At 37.9% G+C, this 21,237-nt stretch overlaps 1 protein-coding gene across 8 annotated transcripts in view; it reads left to right on the forward strand.

Moving 5' to 3' along the window:
* Window positions 1-21,237, forward strand: part of CDC42BPA (CDC42 binding protein kinase alpha) — a 264,117-nt gene that overhangs the window by 108,812 nt on the left and 134,068 nt on the right. For all 8 annotated transcript variants that reach the window (XM_058669445.1, XM_036495219.2, XM_058669446.1 and 5 more), the window contains exons 6-10: window positions 6,657-6,750; window positions 11,406-11,606; window positions 12,972-13,220; window positions 15,336-15,415; window positions 20,674-20,840. In XM_058669445.1, the coding sequence (XP_058525428.1) occupies window positions 6,657-6,750; window positions 11,406-11,606; window positions 12,972-13,220; window positions 15,336-15,415; window positions 20,674-20,840 (791 nt within the window). The remainder of the gene's footprint in view (window positions 1-6,656; window positions 6,751-11,405; window positions 11,607-12,971; window positions 13,221-15,335; window positions 15,416-20,673; window positions 20,841-21,237) is intronic.

Here is a 21,237-nt window from a genome sequence, read left to right on the forward strand (position 1 = left end):
CCTAGCCATAGATCACACGCATGCCACTGGTTGCTCTGACTCAGCTTGGCTCAGCCCCTCACCTGTCCCGACCTCTGCCTTAGACACTGTGGCTTGGCGTTCCTGGCTCATGCAGACCAGTAGGTGCAAGAGCCTATCTCGGCATGACCTGTGCTCCATCCTGGTTTCTAGTTTTGCTTGTGAGCTAAGGTTTGCTCAGTCCTGCCTGGTCCACCCTGTTCCATTACTAATTGACGCATTACCCAGCTGTTGGAGCTACTTTGCCCAGCTTGTCCGACCCCCAGGTCTGGACAACATGTTCCCCAGCGGGAGCTGTGACTTGCCAGTGGAGTTTCCCAAGTTCCTCCACTTGACCCACTCCCAGACCCAGTTCTCATACATGCCACTGGGTTTTAGGCCAGTGCCCAGCATAGCCTGGCCTTCCATTTGCCATGTATGAGCTGGTGAACATTGTAGCCCGACCCACCCCACACCCTATTCAGGATGCACATTTGGGTGCTGCTGCCTTGACCAGTCCAGACTGTTGTGGGTTCCTTTACTAGTGAGTGATGGCAGGCTTCTTGGTCACACCTATCTTAGTCTATCACCATCCCAGCTCTTGAGCTAACCAGCAAGGCTAGAATTTCCATAGGGTTTGGCCCCCATATTCCCAACAGAATCTACCCCCGGATATGGTTCTCGAGTGTTAGTTAATGTCATGGCCCTGCCTAATGTGACCCTTCTCCTGTTCCATCATCATGTCAGGTAACAGATATGATTCTGTTGCACAAGCCCCGAGCCATGGCTTTTGCATGGACAGGTGTTTGGTGGTCAGCATCGATCAGTGATTACCAGTTCTTCAAAGGAAGAGTTACTGTCATTGGGAATCTTTATGATTGATTCACATTCTAGAAGCTTAGTGGGGTCAACCTGGAACTATTTAAGCAGCTATTCAAAGAACCAGAACTCCAGTGCTCCCAGCCAGGCGGCCAGGAGGCAGAGCCTAGCACCAAATGGCGAGCTGGCCACCCGGGGACAGCTGAGCACATGCACGTGGTGGCTGGCATCAGGGATCCAGGCATGAGACTCCCTGTCCTGAGACCCACCAGCAGTTGGGAGGCTGCTGGAGGTTTCAACTCCCAGGCCCAAGGTCGTGCCCCTCCCCAATCCCATCCACCACTCAATGAGGGCAGCAGGTGGGCCCTGGACCTGCCCCGTCACGGGGACGACCCCTTGGTGTACTTACCCGGAAGGAAGCAGCCCATGGAGCCCAGGCAGTCCCGGGGACAGCTCACCATCTGCATGTGGTGGCTGGTGTCTGGGACCCAGGCATGAGACGGCCTGTCCTGAGACACACCACAGGCATATTCTTTTAACTTTTCTTTACTGTGGAAGAATTTTATTTCATTTTCAGACACAGAAGAGGCTTTGCTGGGTATGCTATCCTGGGCAAAAATTTTTTTCTTTTAGAATCTGGAATATGTCACTCCATTCTCTCCTTGCCTGTAGAGTTTCCTGTGAGAGGTCTCCTGTGAGTTTAATTGCCATTCCTTCATATGTCAGTTGGTTTTTTTTCACGTGCACATTTAAGGATCTTTTCCTTAGGTTCGATTGAAAAGATCATGATGATCATGTGTCTTGGTGAAGATTGCTTTTGGTGAACTCTGTTGGGAGTTTTGTGCTCCTCCTTCATGTTATTACTCAATTCTTTCTCTAGATTAGGGAACTCTTTCCTTATTATTTCATTAAGTACATTTGTAAACCCAGCTTCTCTTTCTGCATCTTCTGGGACTCCCATAACTTTTACCTTGGGCCTTTTAATGGTGTCTTTCAGTTCTTGAATACTTTTTTAGCTTGATCCAGCTCTGCTTCCAGCTTTTTGTTTGCTTCCCCCTGATGACAGGAAATATCTTCCAATTCTGAGATTCTTTCTTCTGCTTGCTTCATTCTATTTTGGATACTCCCCACGGTACTTTTACTTTGCTCCACTGTATTCTTGATTTCTGATATATCAGCTTTCATTTGATTTGTTTCCAGTGTGACATATTCCTTGAATTCCTTGAATGCCTGCTTTACATGCTTCTCATTGTTGGTAAGAAATTTTATAAAAAGTGTTTTGAATTGTGTATCCCCCATTTTCTGGATGTCTTCCTCAGTGAATTCTATGGTTGGCAAAGGGTTTTGCTCCTTTGCAGGGGAGTCTTCAAACTATTCATTGTGCCTCTGTCTTTTCTTTTGCTCTTGGTCATTGTACTTCTGGTATTCAGATTGTTCTCCTTGGGGCAGGTTTCTTAAGCTGTGTCACCCACAGGTCTAAGTTTGATTTTACTTATTGCAGTTGGTGCAAGGCTCTTTGTTTGCAGTCATTGTGCCACTCCCTCTAGCGAGTTCCAGGTCTGGGTTCTTATGTTAAACTTCCAGCATGGTCTCCATAGCCCCAGCTCCTGGCTCACCAGTCTCCGCCTCCTTTGATGCCTTGCTGAGGCTGCACCAATGTTTGTACAACCTTTCTCCCACTGCTGGTTGGAACAGTTCCCAGGATTAGGGAGACACCAGGTGTCCTATATAGCTAGGTTGTTGGTGGTACTGATCTTTCCAGAACCAGCTGGCTGTTAGTTCTGAGGGCCACACAGACGTATTTTAACCTGTACAATGCTAAAGTTGGTATTATTATCCTGTGGGACCAGTGCAATGCACTGAATTCAGTGAGTTCTCGCCGAGCTCAGTGTATGAGCAGGTCACTGTTGTCCCCTGCAGTCTTAAATTCTTTGCCACACTGCAAGAAATGGCACCTGATGTGCCACTACTAGCGTTCTTGATCTGCTGGCCGCCAAGTCTGAGGGCTACCCAGACCTAACTTGGGTGGAACCTGTAGGATGCTGTGATATTTTGGTTCACTGAGCCAGAAATCTGTTCATTCTCAGCTCAGTGCATGTGCAGTACTGTCCATAGCCCTCTGCTCTCAGAGGCGGACTGGGCTGTGAAATCCACTTTGTTTCTGCACTGCCCATCTGGGATCTGCCACTCTGTCTCTGCTTCTAGTCAAATCAAACAAACCAACAACAGGCTGGGCAGTTTTTTGGATTCACTTCCAGAGCTCCTGATAAACACCCCTTCCCACATTGTTACTGGTGTAGTTCTGGCTGCCAGTGGAGTTCAGATCGCTGTTAGCTGAATGCCTCTGGGGTATCAGTCATTGCAACATCACATTGTTGTTCTCACTGCTTTCCTGTGTCTGTCAATCTCTAGGTACCTCTCTTCTATTGTTCTGTTTTTGCTATTTCCTGGAATGTGCCTTCTCTGCTTCACACTGGCTAGTATTTCTCTGTCTGTTTAACGGTGTCCTTACCCTATTCCGCCATCTTGATTGTCTGCCGGAGTCCAGCTCCAGCTGAGTTTGGACTTCGAGAAGGGTGCGTGGAGTTGGCAATAAGAAAGACACGGACACTGTCACTTGGTGCCTTTTTGCTACAGCTCAAGTAGAAGCTGTCCTTTTTATTTACTCAGACACATCACAAGCCTCTGCACAGTCGTTTGATTGTTCTGTTTTTACTTCATGACTAAGTGGGTTTACACAGATGTTTGATTATTTGATTTTTTATTTCATGGTCAACCAAGTGCTCTTAAAGATAATTCTGTAAGTTACTATAATCAGTTTCTTAAAGCAAGCCGTTATTCATTCTTCATAAGTAGCCATTAGATGACAGCCAGAACTCCAAGGCCAAAGCACAGATGGTTGCCTACTAATCAGTAAAACTTTCCTGCTACATTTTATTTTCACAACTTATTTATCACTTAGTGGGAGAAATACAACAAAAAAGAAAAAAAATAAGGATCCAGGACAAAAAGTTTCAAACATTAAATCCCCCTACAACTGTAGACTCTACAACCTCATAAACAATCAAACAATAATCCACAGTATATCTCTGTGATGTTAATAAAATTGCCCCGTATTGCCTCTAGTTAAAGAATTATGAAAGCAGCTAAAACAACTACATTTTCTATGCTCTAAAGAGTTGCAAGGACAGGCTAAGCTTTAAGGGCGCTGTAACTATATTTTTTGCCATAGTAGTTTCCACTCATACTCCCATCATTTCCATTACTTTGTAAAATTCTTATCAGTCCGTTTCCCAGAAGGCATGCTATATGTCTGGGCCAGATTTCAGGGCAATGGGTAGGCGCACAATAAGGTGTCCAGAAGCAGCATGGGTTTAACTGTACTCCTGTGCACAGTTAATGACCCACTCACCAGGACATTATCAATAACATTAACTCTCAAGCTCACATTGGTTGCAAAAGCCCATCTCACCAGAGCAAACAATGCCTCAATAGATGACGGAATTCTTAGTGGGGTGGTTGAGTGTCTATGCAAAAAGAGGGGAGACTGTGTCCAGGTGGTCAGAGAGAAATCCGCCAGGCCCTGCCAAACAGCTGGAAACTCCCACTGGCCCTGCCAAGCAGGGGAGCTTCACACCTTTGTGCCATCCACACCTACTGCATGGACCCCAGCGATTCTCCTTGGGAAGGTGTTTCTTAATGCGATCTAGGAGAGTTTATCATTTCTGCATGGGTGAAACATCTGTATAAATTAAAACTCAGAAAATCAGCACTGAGCGGTCCACAGAAACAGAAGAACAGTAAACTTCGGGACTAGGGAAGGGAGCTTTCTCTGGTCCTTGCCTGGTTCCGACTTTGGGTCCCCACCCCCTGTTGCAATGACCATCAGGATAGCTCCAGAAACCTCTCAAAATTAACAAACAAACTAGAATAGATAGATAGAGAACAAAAAGGAAAGCTTAGAAACAGACAGGAAATGGCCAGCGGGAATGCACTTATAACTCAGTGGGACAGTAAGATTAGTCACTCCTCACTGGGGTATTAAAGATTTCTCTGCACACCCCTCCTGAAACTGTTCACCTAAACTGTTGACATATGTCTTGTTAGAGGTACAGAGTTAGACTACCTGAAAAACAGCCAGGTTTAGCAAAATCATGCTTCAACGCTGTGAACTGCTGAAGACTGAAGTCAAAGTAGACATGAGACAGCTGAATAGTAATCTATAGCCATTTTAAGGTGTACAGCACCCGGTTGTATAGAAACTAATAATTGAAATGTCAATGTAGAAATCATAGGATGTGGTTTTCCTCTTTTAACATATTGGTTACTCAATACCATGTCAACCAATTCCACAACGTTATAAATTGTTACTAATGTAATGTCGGGGCTTTTAATTGATCGGGATGATACTCTGCCAGCTCTACCTTCAGACCAGAGATGGTCTCCCCAAGAAATCGTTGAACTTATCTGGACAATAAAATGCTGGACTTTATGCTTGGTAGATGCTTGCAATTAAAGAATCTCAACTGAAATAGAATTGTGGTAAAGCAACAAGGTGGAGGAATCCACCATGGGGCGTTGAGGGAGCGGTGGTGGGAATCCCAGTGCCTATAAAACTGTGTCACATAATGCAATGTAATCAACAATAAAAAAAATTTTTAAAAAGTAATAAAAAAACTCAGAAAATCATAAAGTATCAATAATTCTTAATACAAAAAAACCTCAGAGAGGCAAAGTCTGTACATGAGGTAAAAAAAAAAAAAAACAGATGTTCACCAGGAAAATAAACTCACAACTCATGTAATGAGCAAAAGCCAATATTTCTAACATGAACAAAACTTAAAAATCTGTTGAGACAGCTACAATGCAATAGAACATCAGCAAAAGTCATTTTGATTATTTGTCATTCTAGAAACACAAATAACTTCTACGTATAGGGAGATATGGACTTGTTGATAGTATAGAAAATAATAATTTTACTACCAACTTTTATCTGATGATAAGCAAACCTCCCCAAAATGAGTATTTGCCTAGCTACTCAGATATGAGGTTGTAGGCTAAAAGGTACTTTGAGCTGATAGTCCGGGAAAGTAAATTGATTCAGCTACTATGCAGAGCTACTTTGTTTACATCCATCAAAATTTCAGATATATCTATTTAAATTTTATTAGAAATTCCACATTTAAATTTTTATTGCGTAAGTGTTCTTATACTGTGAAAAGGACATGTGCATAAAATTGTTTGCATTACTAGTGTTTAAAATAGAAAAAGATTGTAGAAAATTGAAGTGTTGATCAAGTTCAAGTGTGTGCTGATTAAATGAATTTTGTTAGACATAAAATTGGATACTATGAATCTAAAAAGTGTGATAGCTCTAAATGTTGTAAGTGAAGATAAATATGTAGATTTCTGTGTATAATATACTATTTCTATGAAAATAAGATTATGTTCTTATTTTTTTATACATAACAGAACTCTGAAAGAATAGTTCAGTCAACAGATACAATGCTTATATTAGCAGTGTAGAATGGATAGATGGGAGACATATGAGAGGGAAATTTTTCATTACACACCTTAAAATTTTTTTAACACAAAGTTCTTCAGTTCTTTTGCAAAGTCAGCCTTATTTTAAGCAAGTTCTTTGTGTTGTCATGACCTGGTAATTTTTCTGCCATTTAGATAGGGGTCTGGGAAGTATATTTTTTCCCTCATGCATTAATTACATTCTGTTAGAGTGCTTCTTCGAAAAAGAAGTTGAGAGTTGTTAGAAGTTCATTTTACGAGGCAACTAATTATGTTTATGTTTTTTAACTAAGAATTATTTCTGCTTATCTTTTCAGGGACATCAAACCTGACAATATATTGATGGATATGAATGGGCATATTCGATTAGCAGATTTTGGTTCTTGTCTGAAGCTAATGGAAGATGGAACGGTAAATAAAGATATCAGTTATTTTTACCCGTAGATGATTGCTGTAGATATCTGTTTGCTGTTGTCTTGTATATATGTTTTAGAAACCATCGAGTTAGGTTAGTCATCAATCCATCCATCCATTCACTTGCTGAGTTCCATCTCCTTTCACAAAAACAATGATTTATAATAGGGTTTTTCTATGAAGTGATAGGCCATTCAAGCAGTTTATATTAATGATCTTAAAGATTAATACTAGGTAGCTTTTATGAAATTATTATTTCTTTAGCTGGTAACTTACTGTACTTAATATGTTTCTAGTTTTCATAATGGTTAGGAAAATATTTCTCATAAGTATGTATTGATGGATATGCTTTTAAAAACTATTTTTAGTGAAAGATATACATATGACAAAATTTGCTGCAAAAAGAAAAATCTCGGGGACAAAGAACTTACAATTCTCTCTTCACTTTGTTTCTTTCATTTGCTTCCCTAATTGTGTAGTTATTCTGAGGAACAATATTCAACTAATGAATTCTTTTTTCAGAAACTCCTCTTAGATTTTTTTGTTCCAATTTGCTTACTTTCTGCTGGTCCCAAGCCCTTTAGTTATTTTGTTTACTTATTTAAATGTTCATATGCTAAAATGTTGTCCTTTTTTCAATTTCTTTGTTTTTTTTAGTATTTATTTTCCTAGCTGTATGAAAGTTCAGATATATACCAATTTAATTAGCAGGTTTTTTTAGAACAGTTTTATATAATACATCTCATAGATTATGAGGATGTCACATTACTCCGAACCAGTTACTTATTTTGAGATAATATGTTTAAAAAGAGTTATGTGCTTTTGCATCCCGGGTATGTATACTCAGTCTTAGATAGTATGCTGTAGGCCCCCGAACACCAGTGCTAGTTCCCGGTACAGCCCGTTTTACCCACAGACAGGATAACAAATGGTATCTGGAACCAGGAGAAACTTGCCGAACTGCGAACACAGTGTGCACTGTTGGGAAGGAGCTGCTTGCAGAAAGGCGATGGTTCGTAGAACAGTGGAAGCAGATAAAAAAACTTCATTCTTCTTAAAGAAATTAGGGGCAAGCAGTATCTTTGGTATTGAACAAGAGGATATATTTACAAAGTAAAGAACAATGGTTGCTTTAACAACCCTGAAGTTCTGGCAGCAAACTCCTTCACCATCACAGGTCATGCCTAGACAAAGCATCTGACAGAAATGTTTTCCAGCACCTTAAACCAGCTTTACACAGGCAACCTGACTGATTTGGGAAGGCTGGCTGAAGCTGTACCCAATCTGCGAATGGAACAGCACCTGTTGCTATTGCCGAGGATGATCATGACGAAGTTTCAAATCTTGTGAAGAATTTTCATGAGGCATCTGAGAATGAGATCGACTGAATTAGAGTCAACTCTAATTGGAAGGGATATATGGTACCACATAGCCATTCAATTATAAATAGCTGTAAGTCTGGACCCAGCTTTTTAGGCAGTAGACAGCAGATATTGTTAGGACTGTTTTATCCTCAGTGGAAGTAGGTCTCACCAGTCCCCATGAAAGAGACAGTTTGTGACTTTAATTCAGAAAACCAGGATTACACAATAGAGTGTAATAGTTCTTCAAAGCCTAGGACAGGAGATCAGTGTTAGGTTAGTCCCCATCTGTGGGTACTTCATGTAGGTTGGGCTGCATGTGTGAACAATAGCACTTTACAAGACTTGATAAAAAATGGGCAATACCCATTTTAAAACACAAGCTAGAGATAAAACAATGCTGGAGAAAAAACAATGCTAGGGGGACATTAGAATTTTGGCAATGGGACTGTTTATGAAGGACTAAACTACTGTAATAATATGGGGGAAATCAGTGGGGGGAAGGGGAATCTGTAAAATGGGGAGGAGAAATCCCAGGGCATATGGAACTACGTTATAAAATAATAATAATCTACTAGCAATAATTAGCTTTTTTTCTATTACAATCTTTATAAATACTATTTCCCCCTTTCACTATGCAGTGTGTCACTTTCAGTACTATGTTAAATATGTGATGGTAGGGAGAACCTTGGCTTTGTTCCTGACTTTCACAGTATTTTTTGATAGCCTTTGTGAAGTTTGGTGTTTTTGTTTCTTAACAAGTAGATTCGGAATTCAAAATTAGTTTTTTTTTTCAGAATTTTTCATGTTTCTCTTTCTTCCTGTGTCAGTTTTGTTTATATTCCTTCTTTCCTTCCATCCCCTCCTTTCTTTCTTCATCTTTCTTTTTCATTCTCCATCTCTCCTTTGTTCTTTTCTCACTTTTTCTCCATCCCTGTCTTTGTCTTACCACTGCTCTCACCCCGAGTAGGCAAAGTTACAAACAGAGAAGACTGGTCTACCATTCCTTGGCTCATTCCCCAAATTGCCAAGATGGCCAGTGCTGGGCCTGGCTGAAGCCAGAAGCCTGAAATTCAATCCAGGTTTCAAATATGGGAATAGGGGCCCAAGGATTTGGACCATCTTTCACTGTATTCCCAGGTGCATAAGCAGGGAGCTGGATTGGAAATGAAGTTGCCAAGATGCAAATTGGTTCTGGGAAAACACCTTGGAAGCACAGGCAATAAAAGCAAAAGCAGATAAATTGAATTACATTGAGTTAAGAAACTAACGCACTGCTGTAATTTGTTGTTGTTGTTTTTGTGGCTGTTCTAACTCATACCAGTTGCTGACCTGGTTTCATGGCTTCTCAATTATGAAAATATATAGTGATGGAGTACTGGGGTCTATCATATACAGATGTGGGGAAATAATGCAACATGCATCCCTGATCTCAGACAAAAGATAGATTCCCAATGAAACTGTTGGACATGTGTAGACAATGGGATGCTGGACTACCTAACATTGTCCGTACCAACAATGTCGGGGTACACTTAAATTAGAGACTAATAGAATTATGATTCCTTATGAAGGACTACACTATTGTAGTAAAAATGGGGAAAATCTGTCGGTGGATGGAGTTTGGGGGGAACCCCAACCAGTACTAAATTGTACCACATAATTCAAAATTCAAAATAAAAATATATTAAACAAAGAAGTAAGCAAAGAGGCAGCAGCATAATGGGAGAAAATATTTGCAGACTGCACTGCTAAAGGATTAATATCCAGAATATATGAAGAGCTCAAGACACACAGCCACAAGCAGTCTAACTAAGCAATTGGGAATGGACTTGAATAGACATTTTTCAAAGGATGAAAGAAATGACTGACATATGAAAAGATGTTCAGGATCACGAGTCATCAGAACTGTTGAACTATCAAAACCAGCTGAGCAGGACCCTTGGAGCATGCCCCAGTCAGGGGCCCTGGGATGGTTGGGAGGCTGGATGGGGCTTCTCCTCTTTTCTCTCTCCTCCCCCCCCAGATACTGGAAGGAAAAAAGAATGTCGAAACAATTATCTCACCCACTTTCCTCTAGCTCTTGACCCTTCACCCCCTAATCAAATATGTAAAAATTGTCAAAAGTAAAATTTATACAATTAAAAAAGGAATATGCAAGTTAAACTATATTGAAGTATCATTTCACCAAAGTTAAAATGATTGTCATCCAAAAAGTAAAAAACATAATAAATACTTAGGAGGATATGAATAGAAATGTACAGTACTACACTGTCAATGAGATTTTATTTATTTTTTTCTTTTTTTTTTTGGCACAATTTAGTTGGTGGTGGGTTCTCCCCTTGTCAATGGGATTTTTTTTAAAGATTTATTCATTTTTATTGGAAAGGCAGATATACAGAGAGGAAGAGAGACAGAGAGGAAGATCTTCCGTCCAGTGATTCACTCCTTAAGTGAGCGCAACGGCCGGTGCACACCGATCCGAAGCCGGGAATCAGGAACCTCTTCCAGGTCTCCCACGCGGGTGCAGGGTCCCAAAGCTTTGGGCCGTCCTCAACTACTTTCCCAGGCCACAAGCAGGGAGCTGGATGGGAAGTGGAGCTGGCAGGATTAGAACCGGCACCCATATGGGATCCTGGGGCGTTCAAGGCGAGGACTTTAGCCGCTAGGCCCGTCAATAGGATTTTAAACTAGTAGAGCCATTATGGAAGGTGGTATGGCTGTTCATCAGAAATTTGAAAATAGATGTATATGATCCAGCCGCTTCACTCCTAGGAGTAATAACTCTTACATGGGATACTGGAACCACAAGTGGTGACCCTGTGGTCAACAAATCATTTGATGTACATTATTGACATTTATTTTCTGGGGCTTTTCATTATATTATCTCTAGACATTGTTACATTTTTCTCCAAATTTCGGAAATTCCTCCTTCCCTATGTAATTGTGAAATCTTAAGAACTTGACTTTTCCTTATGCATTGTAGACATATAAATTTACTTAATAAGGAAACTCTAAAGTACTTAGTTTTTTAGTTGGTTGTGATGGTTTGAATGATATTCGCATCCTAAACACAATCAGCTAACATCTGCAATAAAAATTGTAGGTTTTTTGTCCTCTGAAACACTATGTGGAGATCAGACAAAATTTAGCTTATTTATAAAACGGGACTAAAATCTGAGGGTGACTAAGATGCAGTTGTTATGAGATAATAAAATCTGTGTGTAAATTGGTTATTTATGATTTTGTTTCTGATATATTACAGTAGATTAATAAAAATATGAACGTCTTCAGGTTCAGTCCTCAGTGGCTGTTGGAACCCCAGATTATATCTCTCCTGAAATCCTGCAAGCAATGGAAGATGGAAAAGGCAGATATGGACCTGAATGTGACTGGTGGTCTTTGGGTGTCTGTATGTATGAAATGCTGTATGGAGAAACACCATTTTATGCAGAATCTCTGGTGGAGACATACGGAAAAATCATGAATCATAAAGTTAGTATAGTTTACTCCTTTTTATTAAATTAATGTGGTCAGTAACATAATTGCATTAAAGTACTATTCAGTATCTCTCCAGTTGTATTGTAAAAGTTCCTAAGCAGAAATTTTATATCTTTGCTTGCTATAGTTTATTTGTAATCATGACCATAACACAATTGAGAAAATTTTCAACCTTCAGTAATAAATGAAGTGTATTGTTATCAAATTGGCAAAGATGGAAAATGAAATTGCACTCTACACTGTTAAGAGTATAATGAAATGAGCGTCCTATTATGTTCTATAGGTGTATAAATTGATATATAGTCTGCTAAAAATTTTACAATTATGATTAAATGATTATAGTTATCAGTTCTAGGACTCTATCTTTTGGAAATATTTAAAGATGTATGTACAAAGACAACTATTGCAATATTATATAAGAGCAAGAAGCATTGGAAAGCTATTTCATTTAGTGCTAAACACAGTACCCATGATGAGAAGTAGAAGGTTTCCCTAGATCATTAAATGATCAGAAGATCGTTAACAACTGCAGAAATCCTGAGTGTAAACAGGAATATTCCACCCTGTAAGAATTATATCTGGTCATTTTTTAATTTGTTCTGAAGATGCATCTTGATGCGTTGTTCTATATGTATAAAAAATATGTTCACATAACATGTGTGAACATAACATTTTTTCTATCTGATTACAAAGGTAATGATTGAATATTTATGAAAGTTTATATAAATAAGCATAGCATCTACAGTGTATCGGAAATAAATCATTGTGGCATGACATGAAGCCTAACAGCCGATTCTAGAGTGAGACAACTTCTTCCCAAATTTCAGTTTTATCATTTATTATTTATACCACTTGTTATTTATGAAACTTTGAAAAAGATTTTTAAGTCTTCTGTACCTAAAATTGCCATAGTGGTCATCTAAGGTGGTTGTTGTAAGCATTATTTAAATCAGCGATTCACTTTAAATACTGTTAAATATATAAGAAATTCTTTTTAAAATGTGTATTATCATTTAGTCATTAACATATGACTGACTAAATGAATGTCAATAGCCACCTGTACTCTATTGAAATATTAATTCAGAATCTTATTAATCCTTCATTCTGATCATAATGAAAGAATTTAGCATAAATGCTTTTTTCTTTTTTGTAGTATGTATATAACTAAGTCATACAGAATAAAATGTTCCTTTAAGAAAATTCTTTTTTATTTATTCTTGTGCTATTTTAGTTTGATACTTTGCACCAGTATTTACTTATTTTTGAAAGAGTTTATTTGTAAGAAAATAAGTAAGTCAAGCAACCTGTAAGTCAGTTAAATAGTGATAGATATTTTGCTTCTGTTTTTTTGCTGTTAAGGAGAGGTTTCAGTTTCCAGCCCAAGTGACGGATGTGTCTGAAAATGCTAAAGATCTCATTCGAAGGCTCATTTGTAGTAGAGAGCACCGGCTTGGTCAAAATGGAATAGAAGACTTTAAGAAACATCCATTTTTTAGTGGAATTGATTGGGATAATATTCGAAACTGTGAAGCACCATATATTCCAGAAGTTAGTAGCCCAACAGATACATCAAATTTTGATGTAGATGATGATTGTTTAAAAAATTCTGTAAGTATGACATGGTGAATAGTTCTTTTTGTTCTTGCCTTCCCTCCTTTAATCTATCTAATTATCTATCTATCTATCTATCAGCCAGGGCACAAATTGGCATCTTTTCTCTTTAGTTTTTTCTGATGATACATTTTGATTAGCTTTGATTTTTCTTTCTTATGGCTCTCATAATTTGAGTTTTCATTGAGTTTTATTTCCTACACTTTTTAAAATGATTTTTTCTTTAGTTGTAAAGGCAGATATACAGAGAGCTGGAGACACAGAGAGGAAGATCTTCCATGCAATGATTCACTCCCCAAGTGGCCACAATGACCAGAGCTATGCCAATCTGAAGTAAAGAACCAGGAGCCTCCTGTATGTCTCCCACGTGGGTGTAGGGTCCCAAGACTTTGGGCCATCTTTGACGGCCTTCCTAGACCACAAGCAAGGAGCTGGTTGGGAAGCAGGACTGCCAGGACACGAACTGGCGTCCATACAGGATCCTGGCGCATGAAAGTCGAGGACTTTAGTCACAAGGCTACCGTGCTGGGCCCTTTCCCACACATTTAATTCTGCCAAAATTCTTTTAATAATATGTCACCTTTTAAAAATATTTATTTTCATTGGAAAGGCAAAGTTGGGAGGAAAAACACAGAGATCTTTCACCCACTGATTCACTCCCCAAATAGCTACAGTGTGTGGAGCTATGCCAGTAGGAGCCAGGAGCCTGGAACTTTTTCTGGGTCTTCCACCTGAGTGTAGGAGGGGTCCAAAGATTTGGGTCATCATCCACTGCTTTCCCAGGCACATTACCAAGGTGCTGATTGGAAGTAGGCAACCAAGACTTGAACCAGCACCTGTTTGGAATACCAGTACAATAGACAGAGGCCCAGCCTCCTACATCATGGTGCTGGCGCCTACTATTTCACTTTCTACACATTCAAAAAATTAGACTTTACTTGCCATTTTTTAAATTTAGAATTATATTTACTATTGGAAATTGTGAGTCATTTAAAGTTAAATTCATAAAAGACAATTGATTTTGATTGTACTTAGTGATTTTGTTCTGTAAAGTTGCTATGAATATAGTATTAACCTGTTGTTCTGCAGAAATACAAGGTCATGTTCTTGTGAGTCTCTAGTCACAGCATTTTTTATTAAGATTTTTATTTTTATTGGAAAGTCAGATTTTTACAGAGAGAATGAGATAGAGAAAGATCTTATATCCACTGATTCACTCCCCAAGTGGCTGCAATGGCCGGAACTGAGCCAGCCTAAAGTCAGGAGCTTCTTTGGGTCTCCCACATGAATGCAAGGGCTCAAGGCTTTGGGCCATTCTCTGCTGCTTTCCCAGGCCACAAGTAGAAAGCTGGATGGGAAGTGGAGCAGCCGGGACACAAACCGGCACCCATATGGAATCCTGGTGTGTGCAAGAAGAGGACTTTAGGCACTCAACCAGTGCTCCAGATCCAAGTCACAGCATTTTTATCAGCTGATCAATATAATATCCTTTTGTGATCACTCCTGTTTCTGAACACCTTGCATAATTTGTATTGCTGATTAAGTCCTGTGGCAGAAGCCTGAACAAGCTTATTTAGCGTATGTTATTTCTGTGTGAAGGAAGTACACTTAGAAACACTTGAAAGCATCTCAGCACTCTGCTTGGGTACCGTTTTAAACATGGAAATCAGCCACAAAAGACACAAATATGAAAAACTTAGGTATTTAATGTATATTGCAAAGTGCACATATTTGTAATATGACAGCTTGAAAGAGAAGGCAGTGTCTCCTGATTACCTGGGAATATGAACATCAAGTGATTCAGGCTTTTTTCTCTTTGATAGCTGTGAATGATCCATGTGTAGAGGTAATGAGAGCATCACACTGTTGAAATTAGAAATCAATTTTATCATCTAGACAAATGCACACATAGGGAATATGGTCTGTCAAACTTTAAATTTTTATTTTGTTACAATTTTGAGTGTAATATTATTTTAATTCATTGTCAGATACCTGTATAATACATTAATATTTCTAATCTAAGCAATTATATATATGCTGTTGATAATGTAATATAGCTGAGCTTATAGGTGAAGGCTGAATATTTCTTATAGATATTTTTTCCTTTTCTAGGAAACAATGCCTCCACCAACACATACTGCGTTTTCTGGCCACCATCTACCATTTGTTGGTTTTACATATACTAGTAGCTGGTAAGTTTGAAAGGTTTATATAATTTGGACAATTTAAAGCAGTTGAAAGTGAATTGAAATGTTAAAAATGTAATGTATTATGTAAAAAGATGGGTAAATAATGTATGAAAGAGTCTTGCAAATTAAATACTTAAAAATATAAACTGTTGTTACTAAATAAATATTTTACAAATTGAATAGAACATGTAAGATCTTAACTCATTTTGGAGGAGAAAGAATGGGACAAATAGAAAACTCAGAGTGTAACCCTTAGGAAGGGATAGTAATTAGAAGAGTGCTAATGCTGTTTAATGTCAAGCATTTTAATTAATACTGCCATGATTCACTGTCAGACATTCCACATGTATTTTTTCCTTTCCTCTCTACCCAGCTTAAATTCCATTGATAATAATTGTAATTACTCTTTGTATGCTGCCTCAATTCTTTGGCTGTCTCTATTCTGTTCTGATTGTTTTTGCTAAATGAATGTTCATTGTTAAAATTAAATTCTCTGCGAGATCCTGTCAATGCAGTTGAGAGTGACTAGAGAAGAATATCATATTTTTCCTAGTCTCCAAATTCATTATTATCAAATGTAGGTACCTCTTATTGGTGCCTTGTAAATATACATTCAGTATTACCTTAATATATTCACTTTTCCTTTAACCTCCGTAGATATTTCATATATTACACCTGTTTTAGGAATCATTGTTGTTCTGTCAGCTGCTGCTTCTGTGTCCTGATTGGGATGTCTGAAGGAAACAGATAAGCTTCCATGTGTTCCTGTGACCACATTTCCCATGTACACTTCTCTGAACTATTACATTCTCATCTTTTCATGAATCACTTGCAGGCTTACTGCTAAAGCCAGACACTTCCATCCCCTGCTGGCTAATCTAGTTCATTGCTTGCTTTGACATCATAAGCTTCTCCCCTTAGTGTGTCATCTGCTTTGTCATCTCATTTTTTTTTTGTTTTTAAATTTTATGTTTATTGTTATTTTCCCACGTGTGTAACACTGTTGGATATTAATAGCAATAAATGGCAAGTAGGAAATAATAGCAATAACAAAGAACAAAAGAGTAACATGCAAACGAAAGAACCGAACCTGCTATTTCTCAGGTTACATAAACAGGCTGTATGTAATAATCCAATCCCTGTATGTAATAATCCAATCCTAGTAATCTGTACCTATGGATTACCTCTCTCTTTGGGGGATGGGTGTTCTGTGTATTAATTACTACCGATCAGGGAAAACATATAATTACTTGTCTTTTTTTGGACTGGCTTACTTTCACTAAGTATAATGGTTTTCAGTTGCACCCATTTAGTTGGAATAGACAATATTTCGTCCTTTTCATAGCTATGTAGTATTCCATAGTTTATGGGTACTATATTTTCTTTATTAAGTCACCTGTTGATAGACATCTGGATTGATTTTGTTTATAGCTAGTATAAACATGGGTACAGCTAGCTCTCTCATGTTGTTTTTATTTCATTTGAATAAATTCTCAGGAGTGTGATAGCTAGGTCATATAGTAGATCTAGTTTCAAATATCTGAGGACTCTCCATACTACTTTCCATAATGATTGCACTAATTTACATTCCCACCAACGGTGGGTTAAAGTACTTTTTCCCTCACATGCTCACCAGCATTTATTGCTGATTGATTTCTAAATGCTAGCCATCCTAGCTAGGTGAGGTGAAACCTCATTGTGGTTTTTTATTTGCATTTCCCTGATGACTAGTAAGCCTGAGCATTTCTTCTTGTCTGTTGGCCAGTTGAACTTTACCCCTTGGGAAATGCCTTTTCATTTGCTTTGCCCATTTCTTAATCTTCTGTCATGTGTATAGTTTGCAAATATTTTCTCCCATTCTTTTGAACTGCTTTTTTATTGAGTGTTTCCTTGTGGTGCAGATGTAGTTTGATGTAGTTCCATTTGGTTTTGTTTTGCCTGCCTGTGCTGCAGGGGTCTTCGCCATGAATTTTTTGCCTATGCCTATGTCTTGGTGTGTGTTCCTGATATTTTCCTCTAGTAATCTGATGGTATTGGGTAGTATATGTAGATTTTTGATACATTTAGAGTTGATGTTAAGAGCTGTAAGGTAGGGATCCTGTATCATACATCAACATACATAGGTTCAGTTTTCCCAACGTCATTTGTTAAAGAGACTGTCCTTTTTCCCTAGATTGATTTCAGTTCATTTGTTAAAAATTAGTTGACTGTAGCTTTGTGGGTTCATATCTGGTATTTCTGTTCTGTTTCATTGATCTTCAGGTCTGTTTTTGTGCCAATACCAAGCAGTTTTGATTATGATTGCACTGTGGCATATCTTGTATCGGGCATCTTGAAGCCTCCAGCTTTGTTTTTGTTCTTTCAGATTGTTGTGGTTCTCTTATATTTCTGTGAATTTTAGAATCATTTTTTCTAGACCTGAGAAGAATTTGAATGGAATTTTGATTGGGATCTCATTGAATGTGTAAATTACTTTCTGAAGTATGGGCATTTTTATGCTGTTAATTCTACCAATCCAGGCATACGAAAGGTTTTTCCATGTTTTGATGTCTTACTCTATTTCTTTCTTTAATGTTATATTTTTTTATTGTGGTGATCCCTCACATTCTTGGTTAAATTTTTTCAAAGATACTTTAGATTTTTTTTATTGCATCTGTTGTAAATGGTGTTAGTCTTAAAAGGTCTGTCTAAGCCATAGGATTTCTTACACAAAGGCTACTAATTTTTGTGCATTGATTTTATATCCTGTTGCTTTACCAGGCTCACTAATGAGCACCAGTAGTCTCTTAGCAGAGTCTTTTGGGTCCTCTCTATGAATCATGTCATCTGCAGTCGGGTCATTTGACTTCCTCCTTTTCAACTTATGTACATTTAATTTCATTTTCTTATCTATTGGCCCTGGCTAGAACTTCCAGCACTATTTTGAATAGCAGTGATAAGACTGGGCATCCTTGGCTGGTTCAGAATCTTAGTAAAAATTATTTCAACTCTACCCATTCAATATGATGCTGCCTGTGGGTTTTCATATATTACCTTGGTTGTGTTGAAGAATGATCCTTCTGTACTCAATTTACTTAAGGTTTTTGACATGAAAGGATGTTGTATTTTATCAAATGCTTTGTCTATTGAGATAATTGTGGTTTTTGTTCTCCATCTTGTTAATGTGGCATGTCATATTTATTGATTTGTGTATGTTGAGCCATCCTGGATACCAGGGATAGATTCCACTTGGTTTGAATGAATGATCTTGAAGATGTGTTGTTGGATTCAGTTAGCTAGTATTTTGTTGAGGATTTTGCATCCATATTCATCTGGAATATTGGTTTGTATTTTTTTTCTGAAGGGGTTTGAGATGATTCAGTTGTTTGGAATAGTGTGAGGAAAACTGAAATTAATTTTTCTTGAAAACAGAGAAGCTGCTCAATTCTGGGCATTTAATTGAATGGTTCTTACTACTGACTCAATCTCTGTCATAGTTATTTGTCTGTTTAGTTTTTCTGTGCCCTCCTGAAGTAGATTGCATCTGTTAAGACATCTAGTCATTTCTTCTTGATTTTTCAGTTTGTTGGCATATAGGTGTTTGTAGTAATTCCTGATGAATCTTTGTACATTTTAACACTGCTTTTGCTATATCACATAAATTTTGATGTGTTATGCTGTCATCTTCATTTGTTTCCAGGACTTTTTTGATTTCTTATTGGATTTCTTCTGTGACACACCATTGGTTTAGTAGGGCATTATTCAGTCTCCATTTGTTTGCATACTTTTTAGAGTGTATGAGTTGCTGATTGCCAGTTTCATTTCAAGGTGGTCAGAAAAGACACATGCCATGTGGTCTATATAAGACTAGGTTCCAAGAATTGATGAAAACAATGTGTATTCTGCATCTGTAGGATGAAATGTTCTGTAGGTAACAAGTAGGTCTACTTGTTCATAGTATAAATTAGGTCTATTGTTTCTTTGTTGAATGTCTAGTTGATCTGTTCATCGATGAAAGTGGGATGTTGAAATCTCACAATTGTTATTGTGTTGAAGTTTGTGTTTCCCTTTAGATCCATTAACGGTGGGTTTAAATAACCAGGTGCCCTGGTGTTGGGTGTATATATATTCCCAGTTGTTGAATTAATCCCATGATCAATGTGCAATGCTCTTCTTCATCTCTTTTAATATTTTTTTCTGATAAAGTCCTTTTTTTAAATCTTATATTAGAATGGCTACATCTGCTCCTTTTTCTTTCTGTATGCATGGAGTATCTTTTTCCATGTTTTCACTCTCAACTTGTATGTGTTTTTGGTAGTAAAGAGTGTTTCTTACAGGCAGCAAATGGATGGGTCTTATTTGCTCATCCATTGAGCTAGTTTGCATCTTGAATAGAGTTTAGGCTGTTTGCATTCAGGGTTATTGTTGAAAATGACTTGAACCTACCATTTTCCCATGTATTTATGTCTCTGTCATTGTATCATAAGCTGTTTGAGAAAGTTTTGTTTGTCTATTTTGTTTCATGTTCAGTGTCCTGTACTTCACATATTTTCAACATAGTTGTATTCCCTTGAAGAAATTCCCTGTTTTTGCATTCCAACTGCTGGTGAAAATGACTGTTGTTGGCACTTAAAATTTTTTTTTTGTTGTTTATTTGAGAGGCAGCAAAGACATAGAAGGATCTCTCATCTACTGGTTCACATCTCAAATGCCTGCTATAACCCGGTCTCATACAGGCCAAAGGCAGGAGCTGGGAGCTCATTCTACATTTCTTACATGGGTGACAGGGATCCAAGTACTTGAGCCGTCTCTTGCTGCTTCGTATAGTGCGTGCACATTAATAGAAAGCTGGAATTGAGGGTAGAGTTAGGACTTAAACCCAGGTACCCAGATAGGAGATGCTGGTGTCTCTACCAGCATCTTCACTGTTAAGCCAAATACTCACCCATGTGGTCATTTTGACTTCTGTTTCACTTAGTTAGGCAGATTATTTTTAAATATTCAGTAACCCTTTAGCAAACTTCATTGTACTGTTTGAAGTTGCTTTTAATAGTCTAACATTATTTTCTACATTTAACTTTTCATTTTAAAAAATGCTTCTATGAAGTAGTTTAAGATCATTTTGCCAAAAAAGTGGGGTTTGTTTGTTTTAGTTTTATTTTGTTTTACAGCCCTTGTAACTGGTGTACTTGTTTTAAAATGAGCAATCTAAAGAGATCTGCCTTTTTACTTTAAGCTTATTATTACAGTGTGATTCCACTTTTTTTTTTTTTTTTCTTCAGTGTCCTTTCTGATCGGAGCTGTTTAAGGGTAACAGCTGGTCCCACCTCACTGGATCTTGATGCTAATGTTCAAAGAACTTTAGATAACAACTTAGCCACTGAAGCTTATGAAAGAAGAATTAAACGCCTTGAACAGGAAAAACTTGAACTCAGTAGAAAGCTTCAAGGTAAACATATTTATATAGAATATTTTCCATTTTGTATTGGACTCACAGTGCTGTTATTGTTTCATTAAGAGAAATTCTTTTATTAGGTGTAAAAACTAATTTTAGAGTTTTTTTCAATATACAGTAAAATCACACAGTTAACAATAAATACTAAGGTAACATTTTCTTCTCCTAGACATCTAAGTATGTATCTGAATGTATGGGAATAAATACATCCAGAGAGAGGAATGGCACTACTAAGAACAAAAGGACTGTTCAAATCTGATACTTACATAACACTTGAATTAATTTTTGTGTTCTGTTTTCTCAGACCATGAAAGTTCTAGTTCCTGTTGAAATACGTGCTAAACAGTCCAAACAGTGCTTAAAGTGTCAGTATCTGGTGATTTTAAAATGC

Source organism: Ochotona princeps, chromosome 10, assembly GCF_030435755.1.
Source record: "Ochotona princeps isolate mOchPri1 chromosome 10, mOchPri1.hap1, whole genome shotgun sequence".
NCBI lineage: Eukaryota > Metazoa > Chordata > Mammalia > Lagomorpha > Ochotonidae > Ochotona > Ochotona princeps.